Source organism: Thunnus albacares, chromosome 20 (genome assembly GCF_914725855.1).
Source record: "Thunnus albacares chromosome 20, fThuAlb1.1, whole genome shotgun sequence".
Taxonomy (NCBI): Eukaryota; Metazoa; Chordata; class Actinopteri; order Scombriformes; family Scombridae; genus Thunnus; species Thunnus albacares.
Genome location: NC_058125.1, coordinates 12,433,993 through 12,455,382, shown reverse-complemented (window position 1 = coordinate 12,455,382; position 21,390 = coordinate 12,433,993). Strand labels below are relative to the sequence as shown.

The following is a 21,390-nucleotide window of genomic DNA, read 5'->3' as shown; positions in this document are numbered from 1 at the left end:
ATTAAACTTCTCATGCAAGCAATATGAACTTACCTGTGCTCTTGCTCCTAGTCCCCCAGCCTGTCACCCAGCATTGACTTCCAGCAGTGAAAGATCTGGCATTGCTAATGTCCACTAGGGATGTGCAGAGAGCCCAGTATTTATATTTGTATCTATATTTGTTGAAGCAGCAAAATTATTTGTATTTGTATTCAAATAAAAGTGGAAAGAGGCTTAAAAATCCTGTTTTTGTTTTTATTATGCTTTTAATTTTTAGAAAATTAAAGTGTTAAAATAAGTGTTCATGAATAAACTACCTTACAAAGGAGGGCCCCACACCGGGTCTCAAACTGGAGTCTCCAAGATCATAGATGACTGCGCTGCTCCTGGGCTAAAACTTTACTCACCACCTCATGGCAGACAGACCGCATTTACAAATTAGGAAAATGTACGTCATGTAGCAGGTGGATGTGACTCCCCTTGTTGAGACCTGCTGATAGATACAGCAGAGCAGAGGAGAGAGACTGAGATAGCAATATAACCGACCTGTGTGCTGGTATTTGACGTTTTTTTTTCTTCCTGAAAACAAATTATTTTAAAAATATTTGTATGAAACAAATATAAAAAAAAAAAAACACTATTTGTGCTTTGCCGAATAACGTACTTGTATTCGGGCACACCCCTAATGTCTACACACACACTGTAGCTGACTGTTTTAGCTAGCTGCAGCAGTGCAATATTAGAACTGGTCATTTTGACCAGTTACAGACTTGACTTGGTCTGTAATTTCCACAAAGACCTGGGAAATCTCAAACTCTTCTGAGCCATCCACTAGTCATGGGTCCAGAAACACACTCCCCCCGACAGTTGGATTGGGGCTCTAGGGAGCATAAATGGCACCCTTAGAAATAAATGTCCATTTATTAATGTCTTATATAAATATAGAATACAAAGATCCTGCATATTTACGCAGAGAAGCACTGGGCATAAGTGAGGACAAAGTTGTCAGCAATGAGGGTTCCTCCACAAGTGTAGACCCCATTTTTGTGGAGACTCACAATCCGGGGCCATATTCCCCCAGGAACAACATCACCATCACCTACTGCATGACTGTTCATAGGAACAAGACCACACACTGACCGTTTATGAGAAAATGCAGGAAATTAGAGACAAAAAAATACACATGCACAAGAACAAAGTAAAAGATGGAAAAATTCACCTTCAAAGAATTATTTTCGAGCTGATAAAAGACACTCACTTGCCGGACTAGTTATAATTTGGGTAGGTGTACTTGGTCTTGTTGTTGGTGAAGCTGGAAGGTGAGGACACATGTAGCTGCTGTCAGCATCCAGCCCACTGGAGGTGAACTGGACAAAGCCTGGCTTATCAGATGTGATGAAGGAGTTGATCAAGGAGTTGAACTGGACACTCGGCAGAGACTCCCGGTAGATTGGGCCGAGCACAGCCAAAACCAAAACTAACAATTCCAGACTGGACCCAGATGGAGCCTTGCCTGTTCACCATTGGACCTCCTGAGTCAACCTGAGGAAAACTTGAGTGTTATTATGTCTCACTCTGCTGTGATGAGAGCGAACCGGAACTCGAGATCGATCTCATCTGGCTCAACCTGCCTTCGTTTTGCTTCCTCTCTCGGACATCTGGTAGTGTGTGGAAGTGTCCTGGAAGGAGCTGCTGAAAACAAAGACACCAGTGGCGGGACTGGTTTCCTTCCTGAGAGTGCAGGGCCGCACAGAGTCAGGTTGTTCCAGTTTGCTCCCCCTGAAAGAGGCCCTTGAAACCCTACTGATTCCCCACTCGATGGGCTGGGCAGCGAGCAGAAAACCGCAGCCTCCGCTCATGCAGGACAGAGACACACTGGACTATTTTGAGAAAATATTCTGGCTGGGTGTGTGGCGAGGTGCATTGCCGCACAGCGTGAAAGAGGGCATGAGCACCATCAACACCCGCTGCTTCAACCACTTCAGGGAGACTCTGCAGCACCGGCCCGCACACGACCGTGGAGTGCAGTCCCCCGCTGAAGGTCAAAAACTATTCAGATAGAGGCATTTTGTCCTTCACCCCGTGGGGACTGTACCTCCTGTGGCCAGTATGTGCGTTGGCATGTTATGTTGAACACACATCTCCCTTTCAGTGCACTGAACAGCTGTTTGTGTGCTTATGGAGAGGGAGTGGCTTGTAAAGCCCTATCCAAGAAGCGCCTAGCTAGTTGGCTTTGAGAGTGCATCTCCCAAGCTTACAGGCAGATGAGTAAGGACCCTCCTGCTGTGGTCTGAGCACATTCCACACCTGCCATGGCAGCGTCAATGGCCTTGTTCAGTGTTCAGTGTCGAGGACATATGCACGGCCGCGTCCTGGTCTATGCTTTGTCTGTTCATAAGGTTCTATCTCTTAGACAATCCGGGCTCCTTTTCAAGGTCCGTGCTCACGGGTGCAACTCGGGACTTGTGAAAAGGGTGGTGTGAGTATCAGCTGTGGTGCACCTGACCCCCTCTGGGCAATTATATGCCTGCATTCTCCTGTGATCCAAGATGACTCAGGAAATGGGGTGGACGGAGTGTTTAGTGTATGACCTATGACCCCTGTGAGGTTAGGCCATGTTTTCACCCAGCTCAGGTCCATATTAACTGAACTGGGTTGGGCCCCCTACTGCTCCGCTTAAGCAGCTAGATTATAAAGTAGTAGGAGGGGCTCAGTGAGGCACTCTGATGACATTCATCAGGCTCAGCCTACTGTACTCATAGAGTCCAATAGAGGGTGGAGCCTGTGTGAGATAGAACGAAGGTTACGATGTTGTAACCCTAGTTCTATAAGCACAGGCGGAGCCCTCAACCTATGGACTGCTTATATAGTGTGCAAGACACACATAATCGGCAGGCGCGTCCTGATTGGCCGGCTACATACAAGCAAATTTCAGCGGTTGATTGTGTGCGAGTGATAGGAAGAGAGTATTACCCATAGAGTCCATAGAGGGCTCTGCCTGTGCATATAGAACTGGGGTTACAATATCATAACCTTTGTTTCCTGCTCTTGGAGTCGTGAAGGTTAGAGGTGATTCAGCATTCGTTTTCCAACTAAATACAACTGTCTTTAAATTAAAGTAATCACAAAAACGAAATTGAACTTTGATTGATAAATTATGATATGGTATGTGAAAGAAAGATACATAATGACAAAGATTAAATGTCAAAGCCCTCTATAAATGTTCAAATAAATCTCAATGCACCAAGAAAATTAATAAAATAACTTAATATGTAAAGATGGAATATATTGCCCAGGACAATAACTTCTCTAACAATAGTTTTTCTGAGAGAAAAATTATTACAATATTACAAATATTGATGCTAATTAAAAGGGAAAGCTTTTGGATGCTGATATGTGCATCTATTGGAGGAAAACATAGAAAGTAATAGTAAAAGTAGTGAAGTTTCCACGTTAACCAGTAGCTTACTTTATTATGTTACATAAAAGATCTCCAAATGTGTGATAACTATTAATGAGTTAAAATAGATATTATACAAATAACAAAACCCATATTTAAATCACTGCCACAAAAACAATGAATTATGTGGAGGCTCACACATTTTATTGTAGGTAAATCAATACTGTATATGACATTTAAAAACATATAGGATTAAATAATAGGCTGCTCTTATATATTAAACTACTTTGACAACATCTGCAGCTCAACAAAGAGGTTGGTCCGATCTAAGTGTGACTTTCTTGCAGATAAAAGGCTCGCAGAGTGAACACGCAGATCCATTTCCTAAAAGCCATTCTGTGACTCGGCAAAGGTTGCACAAGCACACTGTCATGGTCCATAATGCTTTATATATCTGCTTCTTACAGAGAAAGGCTCGGAAAATTTGCACTATATATGGTCAGAACATTTGGGGTGAGAAGTAGCAGGAAAAGAGAATGAATGAATTTTCTGAAGACAGGCTGTAGTCTTAATGAGACAGTGTGCAGAGTTGTGATGAGACGAAGAAGAAGAAAAAAAAAACTTTTTTCCAGGTGAAGTTGTGATGAAACTAATTTAATCAAAAAGAATGAGAATTTAATATGGCAGACTGCTGTTTGTTTCCTTAGACAGGTGAAAAACCTGTGGCACCATAATATAAAACTTTAGAGTCATTGTACATACAGTAAGTACCTCCAAAATACATCTATAATGTTTTAAATGTCAAAACTATGAATAAACAGACAACAATACACACAAAGTTATCTATCAGACATTGAATCCAATTATGTTCTACCAACTCATGGTGTCTGCCTCTATATGGCACACTACAAAGATTTCTGACGCACAGATGGGATCAGAGCGCAGAGGAAGTCCAGCAGAAAAGGAGAAATGCATCTTTATATTTTTAGATTTTTTTCTTCACGAGAAGGCTTGTCTAAACAGTGCCTTTGGGGGTGTTTGTCTGCCTGAACAAACTAGTCAAACTAGGTTGTTTGTAATATGAAATTTAACCTCCTCACATTGGTGTCCAACATCATCTTGTTTTTTCTCAGTGACAAATGTGTTGCCATACCTGCCAACAAGGGCTGTGGTAATGTTTTATTTTTCTATGTAACATTTTAATCATTATTTATCAGACTTACATCAGAATGAGCATTAGTACCCAAAACATCATTCTGGGTTTAATCTAGTTGCCCTGAAACTAACTTGAAAATAATTTGCTTCTACGTCTTAGAAGTGTTAGACATACACTTCGAAAGTCTTTGAAAAATATGTTACACGTTATTATATATATATATATATAAAGATACAGAAAGTGTTTGTCAATACTGTAACCCCTCCTACATAAAAGTTCCTCTAACTGATTGCCTTTGCTTTGAACGGTCATCTTATTGTTTCTGCATTTTGCTTTCGACGTCTCCCTCCATCACAGCTTCAGTAGTAGAAACAGTTTCCATAGTTTAATTTGTACAACTCAGAGAATAAGTCATACTTTTAGTATTTTTCATGGGAGTAACACAATGGACTGGATAATATCTACCACATTATTCTTGTCAGGTAAGACAAAATTTGTACATCCCGATTTGGTTTTTCATTGTCCCTTTATGAGTTTTTGTGCCAGCAGTGAAAATAGGATCCTGCCATTTCATTTAATATCTTATTTTATATACATCTTCAGCAGCTATGTTTCTATAACATACTGCAATCATAACAACTTTTATAATCATAAATTATCATTTGTTTTATTTTAAAAAACACAAAGGATAATAGATCAATAATTGTAATCACTATCTATCACTGTAATCACTATTTCTCCATAATATCTAGAAAAAAAATTTAAATGATCATTTTTACATCTATGGTTCATCCTTTGTGAGTCAAACTTTCTGCCTTAGTATGTGACCAACTCAGTCTTAAAAATAGCTTCACCGATACTGCGCAATCATCTAATTTTTTTTTTTTTTATAAATAGCCACACAGTGCCACTAATTATAAAACTAAATACTGGTTCATTGTCCCCCACCTGTGTCTTGTCAAACTGATTATAAGAGCCTCAATTATTTTAAATTCATCCATTAAATTCTTATATATACCCACTTATCCTGTGCAGGCTTGCAAGGTGGACTGAGGGCATTGTTTTTCAGAGGGCTGACACATAAACACAGACACCTAAATTATTATTATGTTTGAATTCAAATTGAATTGTTAATACTGCAACAGACATTACTCGGCTCTCGAAAGTTAACATGATCATATCTGCTGAACATATACAACTTGTGAAACATATCAGACACCAACACAACACATCTTACATATATCTCACTTATCAGAAGGAAGCTGATGTAAATGTTCAATAATTTTTATAGTACACCGTATCTAATGTGACAAGTTGCTATGTGGGAGGGCAGTAACAAACTTCCTGCTACCCCCTTTATGATATTTTCTGCTAATGGTGGTTTATTTCAGTTTGATATATATTACAGTACGATTGAGACTGTGTAAAAACACAACAGAATTGGATGACATTAACTAAATGATGGAGGAGGTTAACATTAACAAATAAAATTTACAATATATTATTTTCTGTAATTGTCTTCCTGAAGCCACAGCAGAAAAAGCAGAACCTGAGGATAAAATTGATGATGATAAAATTATTATTATTGTTTTATGCATTTACTGGGTTTTTTGTTTTATTTTGAAAGACTGTGACATTAAAAGTATAACATGATGCAATTTTGGAACATTTTGTAATATAATGGCTAACAAAATCTATTCATATCAATCTGCAAGTGTCTGCCTGAGGTTCAACAGATCCATTAAGGGAAGTTAACCATTTTAAAGCTGTTGGCCATGAGTATATACTTTTTCAGGTGGTCAAAGAGTTTATATAACTTGGACCATTCTTAGAAAACCTCATGTTTTTAGAAAACCTCAAAAGGTCAAAAGTAAGATCTTATTTTTGCAGCATTTAAACAAAAGTATCACTCCATGACAGGATATCCCCTGTGATGGCAAATATAGATACTGTGTAAAGTAGTGTACTGTATTTTTACATTCAAGTCTTAGTATTTGTCATGTAGAGTAATTTGTTCACATCCACTATGTTTAGAATTTAAAAAACAATCTGACTTTGGCACCTGCCAGTGGTTGTATAAAAAAGACAACACTTCATACACTACACCTCATATACTGTATAGACTGAAAGCAACACAGACTGTGCAGATTTTCACCAGGACTGTCTCCTTTTCCTGCACATAAAAACATGAGAATAATTTGAAAGATACTATAACCTTACACATGGTGGCTTTAAATCAGATAAATTGTGTGGTTCTTCCTTCTTTGTTCCTCAGTGTTACAAGCTGCACTTTGTTTCAATATTGATCCTGTGGCTTGGAAGTCCCTGAGTAACTCTGCTGCAGGTTTTGGATACCAGGTGGTACAAAGACAATCAGAGTAAGTGTGGTTGATCATGGGTCTACAGTAACTGTATCTGCTGTGTGAAATATATATTTAGATTGAATGCTGGCATACACAGGTCTGGCCTTAGTCTTCTGTCAGAAAAACTGCGGCAATCCAGGAGTTCAGTCAACAATCTTTAATCATGTCCCACATGAGTAAAAGCAGATGTGTACACTGAGTCCTGTATCCAGTATGGATAAACAGCAAATCATCAAGTTTTGAAGTTGTGGTTATCTGAAGGAACATAAGCAACAACAAATATATAATTGGGTTCAAACTGTTCTGGATAATCAAGGAAATAACTACCATAATAGCTTACTCTGCTGCAAACAGTCAGCTTCACCGTTGTATAAGCAGTACTCCAAATGACCACAAGGTGTCTCTCTCGGCCGCAACTAGGGATTTACAGCACACTGTTGTATATCGACGCTGAGAGCAGCATAAAGGGAATGCACAACAAGCGACGTTTACATTGAACATTTACTTTACTGGCTAGTCACACCACCTATTTGTGACAATCTACTTGAAATTACATTCAGAACAGAGAATATTTTCTTAACTAGAGATCTTAGAACACTAAAACTACTGAAACAGTCTATTAATGAACCGTATATATTTGTAAGTCTGATATTAACATAATTATCAACAATGTGTAGTGATGCATAAGTAAACACTTACAGTTTAATTCAGGCACAATAGAGAAATCACTGATGACTGTTTGGCACACATTCACTCAATCTTTCTCAGGAACGACGGCTGAATTTGTGAGTTGAACATGTCAAGTGACGTTACAGTCCTTTGGATCCGTTTGATAATCGTGCCTAGACTGCCCGATGGTGAGGAAGAGGGAAATTTGCACATGCTGCCTCAAATTTGCGATGATAGGGTTTTTTTTCCAGCCCGCATCTCTGTCATATGCCAGTTTCACAGTAATGAGGTCATAAGCATGCAACACTGCTTAATATTAAAAATGTGGGATTTATTTAGCAACACTGTACTCCCTGAACGGGTGCTCTCACTTGATTGTTGGGTTTTATTTCCTCAGTTTGCTGGTCAGTGCCCCCCTTGCACAATATTCATCAAGTCAAAGAGGCCAAATATTTAAGTGCTCCACCGAATCCTGCACGAAAGTATCAGTACCAGGTGAGCAACTACTCATTTCAAAATGCTTTATTGATTCTTTAGCTTTTGTCATCTGATAGATATTGTTTCAGGGGATTTGTAAGACAGATACTGGGGCATCTTTCTTTATCCTTACTGGCTTACTTGCCAACTGATTGAATATAATAACGTTATTCTACTTGTTCCCATAACAGTTCCTTTTGTTTTTAAAAATGTTAGGACTCAATAATTGACATGTTAAGATAGAGATTGTATTCCATTTTGTGGTAAATTGGTTATATAAGTATAAAATATGCATAGTTGTGAGACACTGCTGTACAGTCATGACTGGGTAATGTTGTAATAGTTATCAAATCAGATAGGGAAATATTTTACTAGTGGTGGCTGTGGTTTGGTCACTGAGCATGTAGTTGTGTTGTATCTTGATGATTTTAACATAACTGATGGCTGATGTTTTTATGCAGTGCCAGAATTTGCAGTCAACATGTCCCTTGGTTTGACAATGACAAGTGATCCCACCACACAAAACACTCTGGTAAGTTTGTGAAGTGCAAAGATTTACATGTCATTGATGATAAAAATGCAGAGGTTTGTATCTTTACCAGTAAATCCATTTTTTTTTTCAGCTTGAACATGTATTGTTTTAAAAACAGCAAAATAATCATCTATTAATCAGGACTTGGCCTTGTCTCTTTTCAGGCATGTGGTCCAACCATCCCAAAGGACTGCAAAAGTATCACGCTGTATAGTGGTGTATGCTTGCAGTTATCCAGTTATGATCATGTTGAATACTCTGTGCCTTCTTCTTCTGAAGGTACACAGGTTGAGTTTTTTTTACAATCTCAAAGGTAGTGATAAAAAAGGTCTAGTAATATTTGAGCACCACTGCACACACTTATCACTTCATACACACAACCCAACATGAATATTGGTAGAAATCTGAGCATTGGATTATTTGTATTATACTGCTTCACATTGCCAAGAGGCTTTTCTGGAGTGATCAGCACAACAGTATGCCTGAGCACTGGAACAAGCAGACAGACAATATAGCAATGTGTAATGTTCACAACAGGATGACATAAATGTTTTAAATCACTGTGCTCAAGAGGAAACTGTATATAATTATTCAGATGTATTTCTCCTTTTTGACAGAGTGTCGAACCCAAGAGATTGCATTTCTGTTGGATGGCTCAGGCAGCGTAGATGCAGAGGATTTTTATAGAATGAAGACTTTTGTGAAAAATCTGGTCGGATCATTCCAGGGACAGGATACAAAGGTAGGATTGTACTCAAAATATACCTCAGCCCTCCATGTAACTTGTTTGATTATTTGACTGTTGAATACATATCTCCATTTATATCCATACATATTTCCATTCTTTTTTCTTTTTTCCAGTTTGCCATTGCCCAGTTCTCCACAGATCCCACCATCCATTACTACTTTGACACTTTTGATACTAATAACTGGAAATCTCAAATTGATGGAATAAGACAGTTAACTGGATGGACTTACACAGCTAAAGCCATCAAACACGTTGTGTAAGTGCCTTCATGATGCTAATGTGTGACACCATCCTCATAAGTTAACAATGTGTTTTTCTTTGATTTTAGAGTTTTCCTATCGTGTTATGATATGTTGTTCATACTGATTTTCAGCAGTCATGCCAAGTTTGATACAAATCAGCAGCATTACATCTAAACTGGCAAACTTTCAAAACTTTTTTAAAACATTTCTATAAATAAATACTTCAAAATCTACTGTTACCAAATTAATTATAACACAACATATAATGGTGTAATTTAAAATCAGCTCAACACATTATACAGAAAAATAATTGTTTAGAAGTACAGTACTTACAGTACTTAAAGTACATCTCACACCACTCACTATTATATTTATTGGTTAATCTGGGAAATATTTAATTGGGGTTTGGACACCTGAGGGATTCTTCTGCCTCCACACTGTTGAGAAGCAACAAGACAGCAATCAAATGGCACAACTTGTGGTATTAAGCCATGAGAGTTTTGGTTTTATTTGCCTGGGATCTGATATTTCTGCCTCAATGGAGAGTGTATGGGATTTTGTTTTCTGTGCTCATAGCACTAAAAAGTTAAAAATTCACCAGCAACATGTTTTCAGAAACAATGTCCATGTTACTCAGAAATCTCAGAGAGACATCTCAAAGCTTGTACAAATAAAACCAAAACTATTTGCATGACTTGATGCTACTGAGGTAAGTGACAAGTGATTTCTTAACCTAAAAGACATTTAATTTTCTTTCATTAAAAATGTACCACAAGAACATGTATTAAAAGTGGATTTTTCTTTTGACAGCAACAATGTCTTCTCAGCAAGCAAAGGCTCCAGGTCAGATGTGAAGAAGATTTTAATAGTCATTACAGATGGAGAATCTAATGACCGGAATGATTTGCAAAATGCAGTAAATTCAGCTGAAAAGAAAAAGATTGTTCGATTTGCTATTGGGGTAAGTTGCATTTATACTGTATGAATATGTGTTGTGTTAACATGTTAAAAAGTTAAAGCACATCTGACTAACACATCACATACAGCTCAGGTGACAGCAGCTACCTATACTCTGTTTTCTGTGGGTTTTAAAAATGAAATGTCACAAAATGTTATTTGTCCACATTAAAGGCACAATCTTTCTTTTTTTGATCATATAAATTAAAATTGTACTCTCGACCATAATTGAGGAGTTTCAGGTATAGCTGGAAAATTGCCTTTTGTGTTTCTGAAAATAGTTTATACTTTCTACACTCCAAAATTTACAGGCATTATCAAACAAACCTTTAATAGCACTGAAAAAACAAATGATTTAATGCTGCATGCTTGCATACTAAAGACATGATGATCAGTTTGAGAGTCAGTAATATAAATGGAGCAAATATTTTACTTTTGTGCATACAAATTGATTTTGTTGTACAGTACAACACCTCAAACATGTTTTCTCAACATCCCTAGGTGGGGGGTGCATTCAATAATTACAGAGCAAAACAGGAACTGGACACCATTGCCTCTAAACCCTCAGCAAACCACGTGTTTCAAGTATCAAACTTTGGCGCTCTTGAAAAAATACGGCAGAGTTTGCAGGACAAAATCTTCTCTATTGAAGGTACATATGTAACCTTATCATGACAGCTTCACATCATTTTTGTGTTTTATTGTGATATTACTGTAAAAGTTATAGTTCCAAAGTAAACAATTATTATGTCATTCATTAGGAAGTGCCATTTTAAACTGAACTGTCAGTCATTAGAAGTGACATGGACAATATTAGAAAATATAGACTTACTGTTTTAACAAAAAAATACATAAATATCTAGGCAAATACTTTATAATTACAACTCAGAGCTATAATCAAATTTCAAATCTGTATACTAACTCATTTATGTTGCTGTTACAGGATCTCAAACTGGTGGAGAGTCACTGAAAATGGAAATGGCTCAAGTGGGATTCAGTGCAGCTTATGTGCCTGGGGTAATTAAAAACACAAGACCCTCACTGGACAGTATAGTCTTAGAAACACAGACGCCCACAGATGCACACACACACACACACACACACACACACACACACACACACGCACACACACGTCTGTGTGTCACTCCTTGTGGCTGAAAAGCATATAGCTATATAAGGTCCAGATGATGAATGTATGATGCATTTAGCCTTTTCCTTGGCTGATGTTTTGTGCCAAACACATTTTCTATACATTTCTGTCTAAATTGCAGGGGATTCAGATGGGTATTGTTGGTGCCAACCAGTGGAAGGGAGGCTATCAGCAATACACAAGCGCAGACCAGAAATGGATCTCCTATGATTCTTCGAATATGGAACCTGACAGTTATCTGGGTAAGAATATTACAGTACATACAATGGTGTATTTACACTGCTGTACTGTAATCCTTCCTCCCATCTTTTGAAAACACAAGATTTTGGGAAAGGAACAGGAAAAAAACAAATGAGGACTAAGGAGTGAAAACTATGATTCAAAGTTGTGCAGAAGCCAGTAAGATATCAACAAATCCTGAAGACGCAGCTTATATAGATATTGTGATGATTTTAAAATGTGTTCAGGGAAGACCAAAGTGAAGGCTCCTCATGGTATCCAGATTTAAATGCACACAAGAAAAGCAAAGAATATTCTGAACTAGAAGCATCCTGCAAGGAAAAGTGTGTAGGGGGTGACCCAAAGCAAGTTTTTTAATGTTAAATCAAAAAAAGATTAAATAATGCTTATTTGTAATTAATAGCTTGCTGAAATGTGTAATTTTAAAGATTGTTCCCAGCAAAGATAATGATGATGTTATGTAATTAACACTTAAAAAATCAGTAAAAGATACAGTTTGTCCTTAGTTGGTCTAGCCTTTGTATACTAATGGGCTTGACTCTTTAATTCTAGGTTACTCCAACGCGGTTGGGCACACTGACAATTGTAGGTGCTCCAAGATATCAACACAGAGGAGTTGTGATTTCAGTTTACAAAAACAGTCGTAACCAAAAAATTGATCCCTTTGCTTGGCAGGTGTGTGCTCACGATTAAGACAATGTAAAGATTTAATGTTTATATTAAATTGAAGGTTGTTGTTTTCTCACTTTACTAATTGTTTTTTGTTGCTTTCAGTTTCAGATTGGTGAATATTTTGGTGCGGTGGTTTGTGCCATGGATGTGGATCGTGACACGTACACTGACCTAGTCCTCATATCTGCCCCTATGTACATGGACGTTGATAGAGAAGGACGAGTTTATGTTTGCAGCTTATCAAATGAGGTAAATGACAGTTCTATCCAGAATCTATTGGATTTTTTCAATGAGAATTCAAACATTGACTCTCATCCTTTTTTCCTATTTCCACCAGAGAGTTGAGTGTCGCTTCGATAATCCATTAGTGCTGAGAGGGGATGCATCTGACCAAGGAAGGTTTGGGTCTTCTCTTGCTGTATTGCCTGACCTTAACAGTGATGGTCTCAATGATTTGGCAGTTGGAGCACCTTTGGAGAATGGTGGTCAAGGTAGCATCTACATCTTCCACAGCGAAATAGGAGGAGGAGGAAGAATTCATCCTACTTACTCACAGGTGAGCGAGAACAAAGAAGCAACAAGAGGATTCGAATGATATGTATGGCCTTTTGTTTGCCACTGTATTTAATATATAATCTAGACAAAATGTAGTTTTGATTGATTCAAATATTTTCATTTATGTAGAGAATCGCTTCCTCTGAAGTCCAGCCAGGACTGAAGTTCTTTGGTATATCGATCAGTCAGTCGTCTTTTGACCTTAGTAACGACAATCTGCCTGATTTAGCAGTGGGTTCAAAGGGAACAGTGGTCTTACTCAGGTAAGATGCTCCTGTCACACATTATTACTCCCAAATGTAATTCTACCATTTGTGTTCTTTTGTGTCAACATAATCATACAACCATAAGGTTGTATGATTACGTCCACCTTTCACGGTAACACAATTTTAAATTGGTAACAAGACCTTGTTACCAATTTAGGACAGAACTGTTCACCAATAATGGATTGTATCAGGCAGCTAAAATAAGATTTACCAGTTGTCATTTTGGTATACTGCTTTACAATTTTCATATGTACTCTGTCCATTTCCAGATCAAAGCCTATAGTAATGGTCGATGCTGCGGTGACCTTCAACCCAAACAAAATCCAAACTCAAAACTCAGACTGCTCAAAACCACTGGACAACACAGCTACAATCTGCTTTACTATGACCAGAAACTCTCGAATAGATAAAGGTCACTGATTCTCTTAACTGTTTCTAAACCACAGACCCACTGTCCATCCATACTTGTATGTGTGTACATGAGTAACCTTTAAATTAAATTTAAATCTGTTCTAGCTACAGCAACAATTAACTATACTTTAACACTGGATGCCACACGTAAGGTCCCAAACAACCGAGCTTACATCAGGGAGAAACAACAAGAGGAGAGTGGATCAATACGTCTTGGCTTAGAGAAACGATGCTTCGATGTGAGCTTCCACATTGAGGTGAGTTGTTTAAAACCTAATAACATCAGGAAAACCCACTACAACCCACACAGCTTCAATGTGAAAAACATAATTTTTGATACAACCAACCTTCACTACCTTGATATTCATAATAGTACCCTCCTCTCACAGGCCTGTCCAGAAGATGCTCTGAATCCACTTGACAACGAGCTCCGATTCACCTTTGACGGTTTGCCTTCTGACAAAAATCTCAAGCCAAGTCTGGCGCAACAGGCTCAGACAACAACCTTTCATCCTGTAAGTAATCTTTAAAGACACCCCCATTTATTGGTCAGTTTTATTTCACACTAAGGGTGTTTTCAAACCTGTATTTGTTTGCTCTGGTCCAAATCAGTGGATGAGTTGGTAAACTTGGTGCATTTTCCTGTTGGATTGATTTCCAACCAAAAAGCATCACTACAAGGCACAAGAGAACGTTCACTCCTCTCATTGCTTACATGTGTCTGGGGTGGGAGCAAGAACATAAACACAAAAGAAACTCCTGAAGAATGTTTGGCTACGTCATCATGTTCCCACCAAAAACAAACCACTTCAGAGTTTGTTTGGGACTGGACCGAGACCATATCCTCAAATGGTCTCGGTGCGGTTGTTTTGGTCCACACCTGAGTATGATTACTGTGTTCAGATCTGCCCAGAAGAATCACACTTATGGGGAAAATGAACCAGTTCAATTCACACTTTTCACATGTGGTCTTCACTGACTGTCAGAATTTCAACTGGACTGAAGATTTAACAATAAAGTTCAAGGGTTGTGAAGTTAAGAAAAACAACTTGACTTTCTGATTCATGTTTGTCACATGTTGACAACACTTTTTGTGATTAATTACATGGTTGCCAGGTCATGACAGATATCACCACATAATTGACCATTAGGTACTATGTGAAGAGCTCTCCAGTACTATGAAATGCTCAGGCATCATCATGCTTTCTGAATAATGTTCAATTGTAATTCCATTCATTTGTCATGTCTGTCTTGGCCATTTGCTCTTACACTTTCTGAACAAAATGGTTTACTAAATACTCTCTTCAACAGTTACCTTTTGAGATCAACTGCGGCAATGACAACAACTGTATAGATAACCTGAAAGTGGATTTCAACTTCACCAGGTGAGACTGATTTTCAAATGTGAAGCCTGACTTAGGTGTTTGGATCTACTGTATTATCTGTGGATTCACTATTGGTGGGCAGGTGACATGTTTAACTTTTCTCTTTGCACTCCCAAATTGGTCAGCATGCTCTTTTAATTTTTTACTCTGTAAGCATAGCATTTGGCATGTTACTCTTTTTGTATATGCTGGACTAATGTTATATGCACCCGGACTCTATTTGTTACAATTTCATCTTTGTGCAATGTTTTTTTTTCATTCCTTCACTTTTCCATTTTCTCCTATTCTATCAGTTCCTCAGAGGTCAAAGTAGGCATTGATGAACTGCTGGAGGTCACTGTGTCAGTGGAAAACAGGGAGGAAAACTCCTACAACAGCCATGTCATTCTCACGTACCCACCTGGGCTCTCCTACAGGAAGTTTACAGGCCTGCAAGTGAGGATCAAGTCTGTTTCAATTCAACTCTGGTCAGCTGCTCTCTGAGGTTATGCAGTGATTGTGGATTATGTGTGCTTTTGTTTAATGTATTTATTTTTTAATAAAGGGAAGAATTGAGTGCAACTCCTTGGACAGTGGAGCTGGCTTATCTCAAGGAAAGACAGACTGCACTATTGACAAGCCTATTTTCAAGAGCAACGCTAAGGTTTGTAGTGTGTACAGAAGCATCTCATCTCACTGCAGCTGAGCCGAGAGAGGAGACAATCTGATCTCTCTCATTCTTTTCATTTTAGGCGATCTTCATTGTGTCCTATGGGATTGAAAGCAACAGTCAACTTGACAGGAAGTTATTCATCACTGCAGATGCCACCAGGTACTGTTGTGTTCATCTTCCAGCCTATAAGCACATCACTGTACATGTGTGTATGTGACAATTATTATTATTACTCGTGTACAATTAATTTCACCTCTCTTAGTGGGAACGAGCACTCCAAGTCAAGTGAACTTTACAAAATGAAAGGGATTGATGTGAAGTACAGCATTTTTATGACAATTGAAAGGTTTGTGCTCCATGTGATTTAATAAGTTTAAAAAGATTTTAAAATAATTTAAAGTGACATTGTAAAGCTTAATGTCTTTGAAACATTCAATGTTTCTGTTCAGTTCCCTCAGCTACAGCAATTTCACTTACGGCAAGAGTAATTTGCAGAAACCACTCCAACAATCAATTAAGGTAAAAAATCTTATCCTATCATAATATCATTTTTTTAAAAAAGGTTAATTAACTTTATTCAGACTTGACTTTAATGCTCAGTAGGTCTTTTTCTTTTCTCCCCTCTTAGGTTATAAATGACATCAGAGCACTGAATTTCACTGTGGTGATCAGGGTTCCTATAAAGCTCGGTAATGAAGACATCTGGGTGGATTCGAGCAGTTTGCAGGTAACATGTGGGAACTCATTGTTACTGAAACCCCAGAAGTCTCAAATGTAGCTGTTTTTATGCAACTAAAGCCTTGTGGATGAATTTGTTCTCTGTTAAACTGACATGAATCAGCTCTATTTCAGATTCCAGACTGCCAAAGAGACAAAGATGAAAAACCCACCGTCACAAATTTTGTTGCTCAGATACAGAAAAATAAGTCAGTGGTAAGTATCAGAGGCTCTACCATCTGTACATGGTGGAATTTAATCTAATCATATATAGATTTAGAAATGTATGGTATTTTAGTGCACATACGTTTTCCCTGTTTCCAGCAATAAATTTAGGCCTCCTTTTAATCACCCACAGGACTGCTCTGTAGCCAGTTGCAGAGTGTTCAAGTGCAATCGTGTCATGGGAATACAGGAGCATAAAAAGTACACAATCTCTGCCAACCTTAGTTCTGAATGGATAAAGCAGGTAACTAATGTGTGTGTAAAAATAATAATGTTTTAATGAAAATGAACAATCCTAAAGATTAAATTAAATGTCTGACTCCCCCGTTTTTCTCTCTCAGATTGGACTTGATTCTGCCAAATTCCTCTTGACCAGCATGGCCAGTCTGGAGTACGACAGAAACCAGTACATCTTCTTTTCAGTGCGGTCAAATAACAATCCTCCCATTCACAAGGTAATTATACGTCGGATTTGTTTATTTGTGTTTGAAAAGAGCTTGAATGGAGATCTGATCCAAAATCTGTCACTGCACATCTCAGATTGTGGCAGAGGTAGAAGTGTATCCTGAACCAGACTTCACCAAAGAGATTGTTGGAGGATCTGTGGGAGGGTTGGCTCTGCTGGCTTTACTCACTGCTGGCCTGTACAAGGTGAGATACTTTACATGCACTGTTTCCGTTTATTACACAGCGTTATGGAGGCAATAAGACAACCTGAGGTCTAGTATTGGGCACCCTTTATCACAAAATACACCCAGTGACAATACTTGAATGTGGCATCTTTACATTTTTATTATTCTTTCATTTGGTTTGGTTCTTTTTATGTTTTTATTGTGCATCTCTAATGCAGGATTGCAGTGTTTTTATATAACTTCCTTTGTTTTGTACTCTCAGGCTGGATTTTTCAAGAGTAAATACAAGGAGATGATTAATGAGGAACAAACAGCTGATCCGGGGGTTGAGGGAGGCGAACCCACACCAGAGTAACAAACATGAAGTCAGTTGCTGTCCCACAGACAAGCTGATACAAGCCAGAAAACACCAAAACTCTTCCAACATCTACACTGGCTTTGTCATCTCAGATTAGTGCATCTGTACCATAAATTGTTGTGCATGTTTGTCTTCAATAGAAAATATATAAATGTGTTGCCATTTTCATGAATACACATTTAAATGGAAAATATATTTGTGCAACCCTTGCAACACTTTCATTTCATTATCCTGAAAAAGAGCTTGTGATCCATACATAGAGCAGCAAGAGTTTTAGAGCTTCAAAACTGATTTTGTAATCCACATTTTGAACTGAATAGCTTACTGTTGGTCTATAATTAAATATTTGTGCTTATATCCCTGCAAACCATGTGTGTTAATTTGTACATTTTGTTTTAAGTGAAAAATTATTCAATACATTATGATCCTTTGGAGTCTGGGTTTCATCACATGATACTGTACAACTGCTGAAATACAAGGTGAAATCCTTAAGAGCAGGGACCTTACTTGCTTGAGATAAATATGTATTTGATACCACTTTTATTGACAATGTGAGCTGCTTTGCTATTAAATACATTTTAAAATGTGCAACGTTGTGTTCTGAATGTATGTAAAAAGACATTTGATGCTTCATCAATTTTTATTTCATATGTGATTAAAATGAAAATTGACCTTATACAAAGCTGATCATGACATTTTTATGTAGAAAGAAAACAGAGTTATAATTGAGTAGAGCATAAATAACATAAAAGTTGACCTTCGTTTAAATGGATTCAGTGGAAGACTTTGAAACTGACATTATCTTTTAAAATAATTCATCACACTACAGAAAAATATATTTTATTTTTTATAAAAATATAAACATCTTTGGCCTAAAAATGCAACACTTTCTTCAATGTTTTCTTCTATTTGACCTGAGTTACTGTACGTGCAAATACAGAATATAAACAAGGCTTATGAGAAGTGTTTAAAGCTGTAAGTCAACTTGACTTTTAAGTGCAATAATGAATTGCTTCAAGCATCCCTTTGACAACAGACCTAACAGCTTGACAACAGGAACATAGAGGTAATGGGTAAAAAGAAGGACAGGAATGAGGACACGGAGAAACCTGCTGCTCCTCCTGTGGCGGCAGGAGAAGGCATGTTGCCCACTGCCTCCTTTAAGAATGACCCAAATCTTGAAGTTTTGGCAAAGATCTGAATGTCTGCATGGACAGATTTGCTCCCTCCTGTTGATACAACAGCCAACTGGAACCAAGATGAATCTGAAAACACTAATATCTACAAACTTCTGACATGATGAAAAACAAAGTTTAGAAACTGGTGGAAGGGAAAACATATTTTACCCGCTGAATGTCCATGGTATACGTGCAAATGTGTTAGAAGCGTTCCCACAATTTGTTACTCAAGTGTCAAGTTCTCAAAGACTTGTGCCAGCTCTGTCAGTGCCTAAAAAATCCTATTTACTAATGTGAATACAAACAGTCTACAAAGTACAAAGTAACTCTCAAAGATGTATGGAAATTAAACTTCTCATGCAAACAATATTAACCTTACCTGTGCTCTTGCTCCCTGTCCCCCAGCCTGCCATCCAGCGTTGACTTCCAGCAGGGAGAGATCTGGCATTGCTAATGTCCACACACACAGGCTGGATATAATCACTGTAGCTGTTTTGGTCACTGTAATTTTCACAACAGCCTGAGACCGTTGAGATCTCAAACTCCTCTGAGCCACCCACTAATTGCAGGCCAAGAAACACACTCCAGTCCCCAATGTTTGGATTAGGGCTGTAGGGAAATAAATCCAGTCCACTCCACAGCCCTGTTGAAGATGGCGGAGAACTTGTTGGTGTGGGTCTCAGAACACTTCCTGTCTGTGAGAGCCCTCCACATTCCGGGTCTGGAGAACAGGGGCACCGACCTCATGTTGAGAGGCAGCCTTCTGCCAGACGAGTGGGTGCTACACCCTGAGGTGGTGTAGCAGATTTGGGACTGGTTCGGGTGAGTGGAAGTGGACCAGTTTGCCAGTCAAAACAACACCCACTGCCCGCTAAGGTTCCCCCTGACGCTGCAAGACGATCCACCCTTGGGGATGGATGAGTTTGCACACACGCCATGGCCAAAGAGGCTGCTTTATGCCTTTCCTGCTCTTCCTCTCATTCCCCTGCTGCTGGAGAGAGAGAGACAAGAGTGGCTGTCGGTCATCCTGATAGCTTCGGACCACCATTTGGTGCCATGGTATGCAGAGAGACCCAGATGTTGGCGCTCAGCCCTGGTGAGTAAGGACCCTCCTGCTGCGGTCTGAGCACATTCCACACATGCCATGGCAGCGTCGACAGCCTTGTTCAGTGGGGTGAGTGTCGAGGACACATGCATGGCAGCGGCCTGGTCTATGCCTTGTCCATTCATAAAGTTCTATTTCTTAGACATGACAGGCTCCTTTTCAAGGTCCGTGCTCACAGGTGTGACTCAGGACTTGTGAAAAGGGTGGTGTGAGTGTCAGCTGTGGTACACCTGAATCCCCTGGGAAATTATACACTTGCATTATCCTGTGATCAAAGATGACTCAGGAAATGGGGTGTGCAGGGTGTTTGGTGTATGACCTATGACCCCTGCGAGGTTAGGCCATGTTTTCACTCAGCTCAGGTCCATGTTAACTGGACTGGGTTGGGCCCCCTACTGCTCCACTTAAGCAGCTAGATTATAAAGTAGTAGAAGAGCTGCGGCGGCTAACCTTTATCCGGTCAGACTCAGTGAGGAAGTCTGATGACATGTTGCGGCAAGGCATACATTGATTGGACTCTGCGTACTGTACCCAAAGAGTCCAGTAGAGGGCAGAGCCTGTGTGAGATAGAATGAAGGTTATGATATTGTAACTCTAGTTCTATAACCACAGATGGAACCCTCTACCTATGGACCCTGTCACCCCTTTGCCATCCGCTGAAGTGGTTTCGGATAGTGAGCAGTGGTGAGACGCAGCTTATATAGTGTGGAAGACACACATAATCGGTAGGCGCATCCTGATTGGCCGGCTACATACATGCAAAATTTCAGTGGGCAGTTGCATGCAAGTGACAGGAAGAGAGTATTACCCATAGAGTCCACTAGAGGGCTCTGCCTGTGCTTATAGAACTAGGGTTACGATATCGTAACCTTTGTTTCCTGCTCTTGGAGTCGTGAAGGTTTAAAGGTGATTCAGCATTCATTTTCAAATTAAATACAACGGTCTTTAAATTGAAGTAATCACAAAATCAAAACAGAAATTTGATTAATAAATTATGATATGGCATTTGATAGAAAGATACATAATGACAAAGAATTTTTTTTTTAAAAAAAGGCTTGCCGGAGCCAATACGCAGATCAATTTCCTCAAACCAATTTTGTGACTGCACAGATTGCACAAGCACACTGTCAAGCACGCCTTATATATCAGTTTAATTTTTTTACAGAGAAATGATGTGAAAATTTGCACCATATGTGCTCAGAGCATTAGGCTTTTGGGGTGAGCAGTAGCAGTAAAAGACGTTCACTTCATTGTACATACAGTAGGTACCTCCAAAAAACAATGTGTTTTTAAATGACAAAACTTTGAATAAACAGACAAC

The 21,390-nt window shown here is 38.7% G+C and overlaps 1 protein-coding gene and 1 pseudogene across 1 annotated transcript; one reads left to right on the top strand and one right to left on the bottom strand.

The window, feature by feature from the left end:
- Positions 1-800: 800 nt before the first annotated feature.
- Positions 801-21,390, bottom strand: part of LOC122971724 — a 35,897-nt pseudogene continuing 15,307 nt past the window's right edge.
- On the top strand, positions 4,843-18,419 carry LOC122971011 (integrin alpha-M-like). The gene is made up of 30 exons (XM_044337439.1): positions 4,843-5,017; positions 6,811-6,913; positions 7,965-8,062; positions 8,506-8,576; positions 8,741-8,855; positions 9,194-9,318; positions 9,438-9,580; positions 10,377-10,527; positions 11,025-11,175; positions 11,467-11,540; positions 11,795-11,929; positions 12,466-12,588; positions 12,688-12,834; positions 12,923-13,141; positions 13,270-13,403; positions 13,676-13,818; positions 13,923-14,074; positions 14,207-14,332; positions 15,129-15,202; positions 15,496-15,637; positions 15,747-15,845; positions 15,934-16,013; positions 16,117-16,200; positions 16,304-16,373; positions 16,483-16,581; positions 16,707-16,787; positions 16,930-17,040; positions 17,138-17,251; positions 17,337-17,447; positions 17,691-18,419. Exons 1-30 carry the CDS (start codon positions 4,981-4,983, stop codon positions 17,781-17,783), a joined length of 3,405 nt encoding a protein of 1,134 aa, XP_044193374.1. The 5' UTR covers positions 4,843-4,980; the 3' UTR covers positions 17,784-18,419.